At 51.6% G+C, this 9,116-nt stretch overlaps 1 protein-coding gene across 1 annotated transcript; it reads left to right on the top strand.

The window, feature by feature from the left end:
• Positions 1 to 426: 426 nt before the first annotated feature.
• Positions 427 to 7,895, top strand: sybl1 (synaptobrevin-like 1). Its single transcript, XM_069193649.1, has 8 exons — positions 427 to 579; positions 2,226 to 2,496; positions 3,397 to 3,454; positions 3,544 to 3,681; positions 5,382 to 5,472; positions 6,468 to 6,535; positions 7,032 to 7,124; positions 7,737 to 7,895. Exons 2-8 carry the CDS (start codon positions 2,351 to 2,353, stop codon positions 7,803 to 7,805), a joined length of 663 nt encoding a protein of 220 aa, XP_069049750.1. The 5' UTR covers positions 427 to 579; positions 2,226 to 2,350; the 3' UTR covers positions 7,806 to 7,895.
• Positions 7,896 to 9,116: the final 1,221 nt, after the last annotated feature.

Here is a 9,116-nt window from a genome sequence, read left to right as displayed (position 1 = left end):
GCGCAAGGAAATGTGGGTAATGTAGTGGAATTCCACTACACGGACGCCTTCTTAGATTGTCTCGTTTCTAAAATGTTTACTGCCAAGGCACAGTGAAACAATGTTACATCGATTGTAAAATCCACTTTTTAAAATCGACTTACAGTTACATAGTTAAAAAAACCTTCTAAAACAAGAACCTTGTCGTCCCAGAGAATACAAACGGGGATTAGAGTGAACTGATTTAAACGGATACATCAAACTTAAAAGTTTTTCTAACTTCCGAATGATGCCTTTAAAACCGCTTCACTCGCTCCTTACGTGTTGTTTTGTTTGCAGTAAGTTAATTTCCAAAGGCAGCTTCGAGTCAAATGTTATATTTTGAGCCCGTAAAGTCTTTTTCCCGCAGCAGAGGTTGTAAACTACAAGCCCCATGATTCCAAGGGACAGACGAAAGTGGTCCGTCAGAGGAGCACCAGGTGACTCAGAACTGGGAATTAAAAACATACGTACGGACGGGAAGGATTACGGAAATATACGCTGTTTTTTATTTTAAAGAGGGCCGTTCCGAAGGTAGTTTTCACGGAAGGCGATTCAGAGGTACAGTACGGGGCACGATTAATGGCGGTGTGTTACGACGGCTGTATCGTTGCAATCTACGGCGTATGACATGTCGGAGAAACGGAGGTGTCTGTGTGTATAGAGGTCTCCAGAATTGAAAGAGAAAGCTGACAAAATCATGTTAGAAGAGCTTTTGGGGGGTCCACGCGGGCTGTCTAAAACACAGCGGAGGTCGTTTAGGAGCTATTGAAATAGACTTTAGAATATGCTCTTATTCTAAGGTAATTCATGTTCCGAGCTCTGGCAGATAACGCGGCTTAAAGTGGTACCGCAGTGTAACCGACACTGTTGAACAGTCAGTGTGAGACTGTTAACACGGTCTGTTCCAGCTACATGGTGAAGAGCTGATGGTGAAATCGGCTCTTGTGGTTACAAGACGGGGGGCTGAAACGATTTGGGAACTTAAAATACTCCTTTCCGGATCGGAATGACGTATAGTTTGCAGGAACATGTATTTCTGAAATCAAACGGTTTTTTTTGGGGGGGGTGCATTGGAAAAAGTGTTGTTTAAATTAGCACGGCGTCGCCGGCGTGCGCGCGCGGCTGAGCGGTGGATCCCGGGGCAGGTGGGCAGTTAGCGTGCGTTTGCAGCCCGGAGTGAGCTGAGGTGTGGGATTCCAGGGCCGGTGTCTTCCGTTCGCGTTACACTGGGCAGCTCTGAAGCCCGGAGACGGGTGTTAATCTCAGCCGGCGGTCAAATGCGCTTGTAAAGGTAGCCGGCCTGTTTCAACAGCTGTATGGGAAATCCTGTAGCCATACAAATGGAATTTTGTATCCATACAAGTGGATCAGGTCGGATCATACCCCCCTGACCAGCGACCGCACGCACCTGGGCGGTCGGTGTGCACAGTGGCACGCAGCCAGACACTGCCCTCCGTCCTCCAAGGTGAAGCTGGAAGGGTTTACTGGCCCGCTAGTCGGTACCTGTGCTGTGTTCAGAGCTGTATCACATGCCTTGTGTCACATGAGCATTCCTGTGCCCCAGTACACACCCAATGGGGTAGAATGGCTTAGTGCGCTCGAGCCCAAGCAGGTGCTGGGTGAGCACTGTGAACCGTGGACCGGGGGCCAGTCCGATTCATGACTGTCGAAGCTGGTAGTCAGCCTCGGGTGACATTTGAGGGCTTCTAACCTACAGAGCGCAGTAGTGGGAGTGGCAGGTCATGGGGAGGGGCAGATCTCACTGTAGCTCGACTGGCTGCTTCCCTGTTTTGTGACGCCGGAGGCCCGGGTTTGATTCCCCAGCTGGCAGGGCGCATACCCACGTGAGCCCGAAAGCGCTACATTACTAGGGCGGAGCAGTGGTACTGTGGCTAAGGATCTGCGCCTGTGGCTGGAAGGTTGCCGGTTCAAATCCTGTGGCCGGCAGAGGAATCCTACTCCTACCCTGAGCAAGGCCCCTAACCCCCAACTGCTCCAGGGGCGTGGTATAAATGTCTGACCCTGCGCTCTGACCTCAAGCTTCTCTCCCTGTCTGTGTGTCTCATGGAGAGCAAGTTGGGGTATGCGAAAAGACACATTCCTAATGCCTAATGGCCAAATTCCTAATTGTATATGCCAATAAAGTGATCTTATCTTATCTTACCCTCACACCTTTCTCCTTCTGTCTTGTGTCTCTGATGCAGTCAAGTGCCCCAGCCTCGCTTTCCGTGCTCCCACCCCACTCGCACGCTTGCGGGCTGCTTCCCAGTGGTTTCTCCTCCGCAAGCCCCCCCCCGTCCTCATCACCCCTCCTCCTGCTCCTGTTGCCATGGCGATCCTGTTTGCGGTGGTGGCGCGCGGCACCACGATCCTGGCCAAGCACGCCTGGTGTGGCGGGAACTTCCTGGAGGTGACGGAGCAGATCCTGGCCAAGATCCCGTCGGAGAACAACAAGCTGACCTACTCCCACAGCAAGTGAGTGTCCCTCCCGTGCCGGCCACCAGGGGGCTCTGTTCCGAGTGTCTGGCTGCCAGCTTGCAAAACTTGACTTTTGGGGAGTGCAACAGCCCTCTGCTGGGATTGGAAAAGCACTCTTGCTTGATCACTTCCCTAAGCCTAACACCTTAGGAGCATTGTTTTCATTGTCAATTGCTTCTTATCCTATATCTGCCCAATTTGGAGTTGCCAGTTGTGTTGTTATGCCTAACTAACTACCTTTTACGATTAGGTTAGCTGTTCCTAAGACTCAGCCCACTGTGGTGACCCCATACAAGGACAGTGAGAAAGTGCTGGAAGGTTTCTCCAGCCCTACCCACCCGCTGTAGACTCGGCCATAACGTACAGCAGGTACCGCCTCGATTGGAGGAGAGGCGCGCGCCCTTCCTGGGCGTCACCACAGGCCTGCAGGGGTCGCTGTTTCTCCTGGGCCCGAATCATCCCACCCCCACCCCACTTGGTGCTCAGGCAACTGCGTGCCACCTGCTGGGGAGTCCAGTCACAGCCAGCTGGTTCCATCTCCCGGTCTGGATCACAGAGCTCAGCCTGCAAGTGCCTTTTTCCCACTCGGGCACCTTAAGACCATTTTTTTCCACGTAGCGCAATCCTCACGGGGCTCTGTGAATAATTCAAAACCAAGAGTAACGGATGGCTCAAATGCATACTCAAAAAAGTGAATTTAATATTCACCCTGGTTTTTAATTCCAAGCTGGAACGGCGCTGCGTGGATCAGCCAGAAACAAGAGCTTCTCCAAGCTGCCTCTTGAGGAGCGTGGACAGCTGTCTTTCAGTTTCCGCTTCAGCAATGCTTACCTAACGAAGCCTGAGTGGCTGCCTGCGTGCACTGTTTTCACTTCCCCTTCTCCCCTTTCTTTGCAGCTATCTCTTTCATTACGTCTGTCAGGACAGGATCATTTACCTGTGCATCACAGACGATGTGAGTATCCCTGCCCTCTGCGCGGCCGGCGAAGCTGTGCCTCGGCCTCCGCAGCCGGCCTAGCCTGTCTGTTCTCCTCCCGCCCGCAGGACTTCGAGAGGTCCAGGGCCTTCAGCTTCCTAAACGAGGTGAAGAAGCGCTTCCAGACGACGTACGGGTCCCGCGCACAGACGGCGCTGCCCTACGCCATGAACAGCGAGTTCTCCAGCACGCTGGCCGCGCAGATGGTGAGGGGAGCTGACGGGCGAGGGGAGCCCATTCGGCCCCTCTAGTGCGCCTGGCATCGCTGACCCGACGGCCTGGTCCTGTGGGCTCCAGCCTCATGGCTGGGTAGCTTGTTCTGCCCTCCCCATGCTGACACAGCGGGAGAGTTGCCCCGTGTGGTCAGTGTGCAGGGGGCAGTGTGCAGTCTCTGACTGGGTGTGGCCATTGTGTTGAGTTAAGCAAAAACAAAAGACCCTGCAAGTGAAAAATTAGGTATCCCCTGTGTCTATTTCTTAGGGTGAAATCGGCATATTGAAGTCTTCCTGTTTGCCACTTTTAATTAGTCCCATCAGGAGGGCACTCTGCACTTTTTTTCCTCTTGGCTTTGTAGTATCAAGGCTTGGATTTTCCCTGCTCAACAAAAATGTTGAGCGGGTAATATTTCGTGAGCAGGGCTTGTGGTCAGCTGAGCTGGAGAGGTGTTGCAGAGGCCAAGAGGCCAGGCTGTGGCTTGAGGGGAGAGACCGGCTCCCACCGAGGGGAGACCTAACCCAGAACAAGCCAGATTAGGCTCTGCTGTTCCCCGCTGAGCTCCGGTCCATTTGTGGTCTGTGATGTGTTCAGGGTCCCGAAGGTGAACCCCTAAATTGTGGAGTTTGGCTGAAATTAAGCCCACCCATGGTGCATTCTGGATAGTAGAGGAAGGAAGCAAAGGAGAAAGAATTAAAGTAAAAGCTCATTGGATTAAAAATGAGACTTTATGTCTGTTGTTTGTTTATAATACTTGAATCAATGACGAGCGTGCGTAACCAGGAAAGAGATTGCATATGTATGGAATAGGGCTCCTCTTGGCAGAGAGGCGCTGAGACAGTGCCTGGCTGTGCAGGGGAGAGCCAGGAATTAAGGGGCCCAGTCAGAAGCCGGTTCTGCAAGCTCTGAGCCCCCATTGTGGAGCCCCGAGTCACACTGTCTCATGATGCAGGCATGATGGGGTCACCGCCTCAGGCTGGCTGCTTTACATTGTGCTCTGTGACTTATGAACAACCCTCCCACCTCCGGCTGAGTCTCCTCACTGAGATCTAAAGTTAAAACAGCGATCACAGAGCTGATGCTGTTGGTTGTTTTTTTTTCTGCTGCTTTAAGTTAAACTCCTTTAAGTTTCTGGGTTTTGTATGGAGTTAGAAATGGGATTCCGTTAAGGAAAGTAGCCGGGCTCCTGCCTGTCAGGCGACTGTGCTGCAGGCTGCTTCTGTTTGAAATATAGGAGCAGCTTGCTTGCAGTTCTGTTGCACATTCACTACTGCTGTAATAATTACAAATGGAGCAAAGGTTTCACTGACTGTGGTCAGTGTGCAGGGGGCAGTGTGGAGCCTCTCGCAGGGTGTGGTCAGGGGGCAGGGGGCAGTGTGGAGACTCTCGCAGGGTGTGGTCAGTGTGCAGGGGGCAGTGTGGAGACTCTGGCAGGGTGTGGTCAGTGTGCAGGGGGCAGTGTGGAGACTCTCAGCCGGTGTGGTCAGTGTGCAGGGGGCAGTGTAGAGATTCGCACAGGGTGTGGTCAGGGGGCAGTGTGCAGGGGGCAGTGTGGAGACTCTCGCAGGGTGTGGTCAGTGTGCAGGGAGCACTGTGGAGACTCTCGGCCGGTGTGGTCAGTGTGCAGGGGGCAGTGTGGAGACTCTCGCCGGGTGCGGTCAGTGTACATATCCTGTCCCTCTCCCTCCTCCAGAAACACCACTCAGACTCCCGGGGATCGGACCGTGTGGCTGAGACACAGATGCAGGTGGACGAGCTGAAGGGCATCATGGTCCGGAACATTGGTAAGCTAAACTGCAGGTGTAGTTTACCTTTCTGTTCAGAAATGTTTTGTTTCTTCGTATTGTTTAACTGCTTTCGTTTTGCTGAAAGAAAAAAAGGTTGCTTGTTTTCTTTCATGATCACTTTTGCAAAGCTGATCTGAGCTACTTGTCCCACTACCTCCCTATCAGACAGCATTGTTCCTACAGCAGTGGTGCATAACTCCAGTCTTTGAAGGGTTTTCATTCCACCTCTGCTCTTAATGACCTAAGAGAGCTGATCATTGACTTAATGAGACCAATTTAACATTTACCAAAGGTCTTCTGCTGGAAAACACCTGGTTATATTCTGGCACCCAAGAGCTGGAGCTCTGTTCTTGTCGTGCACCAGCTGTGCTCCTACACTGTCGTTTGTGCCGTTGCGAGTGCCTCCACAGCACTGTAGAACCAGTGAGTGGACCTCGTTATTAATATAAGACTCAGTTTAGACTCCATTGCATTTTGTGGTCACAAGTTAAAGATAGTCAAGGCAGCAGTAGTCAGCTGTCAAGGCATGAGCAAAAAAAGTCATAGGAACTGAAGTTCAGTCATGTGACGCCTCTTAAAACTTACTGCGAGACAATGTGGTGTGATAATCAAGAACACAGAAGATCAGTAATCGCAAAGCCAGGACAATGCCTATTAAGTTCATATCCTGACTGAACTGGAACTTGCCTGACTGGCAGCACCGATCACTCGATCCTGAGACTGTTCTGCACCTATTTCACTCTTCATGATCTTGTTCACCTTTGCCAAGGGTTGCACCGGGCTCCGCTGGCATGTTTCAGAATGAATTTTCAATTAGCTCGGATGCTGTCTGAAACAACTATTAGTAGCTGAACTATTTGTAATACTTCAAACGGAGATGGCCTTGCGTACTCGTTCGTTAATTAAAACATGGCTATGCCTTAAAATATGCTTTAAAAGGTGTCGGGTGAAAATAAGCACTGAAGCTGGCCATGTGTCCTCTTCCTCTCCAGACTTGGTGGCCCAGAGAGGGGAGAAGCTGGAACTGCTCATTGACAAAACGGAGAACCTGGTGGATTCGGTGAGTCCCGCAGGTGGTTATGGAGCTGCCGAGACGCCTTACTTGTCTCCTGCTTCTTAGGAAGTTCATTCCTGATTGGGGGGCATTTCCCATGGGGGTCTACTAAATGAATCTGGATTTGGATAAAGCATCTACTGTACCAAGACGGGCGGAAATATCAGACTGCATGCTTCTTTCTTTCGCCTGCCAGAGCCTGAGGAACAGACAGTGAGCCTCTCTAATAATTTATGGTGTGTTGTTATTGCTTTGGCAACCCTGTAAATCATCTGTCATGCCAATAAATCTCATTTAGTCTGGGGGGAAAAGTCTTTATGCTTTTATAGTACTTAAGGATCAGTGGCCAGTGGATGTAACCAGGAAGAGATGGTCTCAACTAATAAATCTCCTCCTCTCTTCCTCTCACTCTCCTCCTCTTTCAATCCCTCCCCCCCCCTCTTTTCTCTCAATTATTCCATCTCTCATTCTGCCTAATTCTTCCCCCGGGTCCTGTCGGCAGTCTGTCACCTTCAAGACCACCAGCCGGAACCTGGCCCGGGCCATGTGTATGAAGAACCTGAAGCTGACCTGCGTCGTCGTGTTCGTGTGCATCGTAAGTCCAGCCTCTTTTTTGTTGCCTCCGAGACGATGTTGGAGACCAGCAGAGCCTGAATCCCACAGGTTCAGAGGCTAGATCTTGACTAGCTCGAGCCAGCTGCTTCTGCTGAGTAACAGAAAGCCCACTGGGAATGGATGTGCCGTGGTATAGTCAGGGTGGATACCCCTGCTGTTGGAGGTTACCATGCAAGTGCTGGAGTGTACACTCTGGTTTACTGAGCATAGCAATAGGAACCCCAGCATACACTCTGGTTTATGAAGAGTAGCAATAGGAATGCTGTAGTGTACACTGTGGTTTGCTGATGGGAGGACTGGGGGCCCCAGTGTACACTGTTGATGGGAGGACTGGGGGCCCCAGTGTACACTGTGGTTTGCTGATGGGAGGACTGGGGGCCCCAGTGTACACTGTGATTTGCTGATGGGAGGACTGGGGGCCCCAGTGTACACTGTTGATGGGAGGACTGGGGGCCCCAGTGTACACTGTGGTTTGCTGATGGGAGGACTGGGGGCCCCAGTGTACACTGTGGTTTGCTGATGGGAGAACGGGGGGCACTCCTGTTGATGGGAGAGCTGTTTACACATGGGGCCCTGCATGTTCTTTCTGCAGCTCCTGATCTACATCATTGTGACTGCGGCCTGTGGGGGAGTGACCTGGCCCAGCTGTGTGAAGCACTAAGGGAGACCTCTGCCCCCGAGCCCCTCGACCTGCAGCCCCTCCCCCGAGTGAAAAGAACCGCTCGCCAGACCCGGTCCATCCTGACCGCCAGCGATCAAGATCCTTCGCTCCCCTCTCCTCCTCCTCCTCCCTCACCCACCTCCCCCCTTCACCGAGAGTGACTCCCCTACAGCCACACATGCCTTATGAGCAAGTGACCACAGAGGGCATGACCACAGACACAGACACCACCACTGCATCTTTTCAAACCCACATGAGACGCTTTCTTGTTGTACAGATGGCAAGTGATTGGCATTTATTCCTGGAATGATCGAGATATTTAGAAGCAAGGAATTATCTATATATCCTTATATATAAAAAAAAAGCTTTGGGAAATCTAAAATAGTCTACATCCCTTTTTTTAATCTTGTAATTCCAGACTTGACCACACCAGAAATAAAACAACAACAACAACAACAACAACAAAGACCTCAGGAATGTCAGAATGTAAAGGAACTTTTAAGCGTTACAGTGAGGAAAAGGAAAGGGGCAAAATAGAAACTTTTCTGTGACTTTTTGATTTTCAGTCAATTACAACATGGCGGTTTTGGTTTCTTTTCCTCAGAAATGGGTCCAGGCTGCTAGAAGTGCAAATGAGCAGCTCTTTGCCCGTCTTACATTATACAGACCCTGTATTCAACACTTACCGGAATCTGTGCACTTTTCTTCAGCCCCTCACGCCTCCTCGAGCACCTACACCCCTGTCACCTGCCACGTGTGGGAATTGTCGCTGTAGGAGGAGGTCTCTCGGAGCCGGGGGTGGCAGATGAAGGGGTGCTGTCTTCCTCGAGAGGAGGAGCTCCTTGAGAACGGCCCCCCTGAGCTCCTCCGCTCCGGGCAGGTGGACCGGCCGAGGCTCGGAGCTCGTGATCTGGCCCCCCCCGACCCCACCGTGACACCCCGCCTGGCCCGGACAGCACGAGCGATCCGACCCGGCACTCTTCCGGCGCCAGGCCCCGGTGGCGCTGGTCCACGCCCTTTGATCGCTCCTTTTCACAAATGGGTTTTTGAAACATTGCTTTTTTTTTTTTAAATCATTTGTAAATAGAGATGTACACCAGTTGTCGAATACAGCCTGTGTGAGTTCATGTGGCGTTTCCTTGGAAGAATGAAAAGCGAATCCTACTGGGAGACTGTCGGACTGATAAGCCTGTCCTGCTACAGCTGAGACTCTAGAAGGTGCTCTTCCTTAGGTTGGTCCTGTAACTCTTGTTTCCCAGTGTTGGTCTGAGGATCTGGGAGTTCTTCAAAATCCCTGCTTGCTTGTGTAAC

Source organism: Lepisosteus oculatus, chromosome 8 (genome assembly GCF_040954835.1).
Source record: "Lepisosteus oculatus isolate fLepOcu1 chromosome 8, fLepOcu1.hap2, whole genome shotgun sequence".
NCBI lineage: Eukaryota > Metazoa > Chordata > Actinopteri > Semionotiformes > Lepisosteidae > Lepisosteus > Lepisosteus oculatus.
The sequence above is the reverse complement of the archived record's forward strand: the minus strand, read 5'-3'. Positions and strand labels throughout refer to the sequence as shown.

Excerpts from the sequence above, each read along its gene's own strand:
- sybl1 (XM_069193649.1), top strand. The coding sequence starts at position 2,351 with ATGGCGATCCTGTTTGCGGTGGTGGCGCGCGGCACCACGATCCTGGCC. Across the intron at positions 2,497-3,396 it reads CTGACCTACTCCCACAGCAA|CTATCTCTTTCATTACGTCT; the intron begins GTGAGTGTCCCT and ends CTTTCTTTGCAG. Across the intron at positions 3,682-5,381 it reads GCACGCTGGCCGCGCAGATG|AAACACCACTCAGACTCCCG; the intron begins GTGAGGGGAGCT and ends TCCCTCCTCCAG.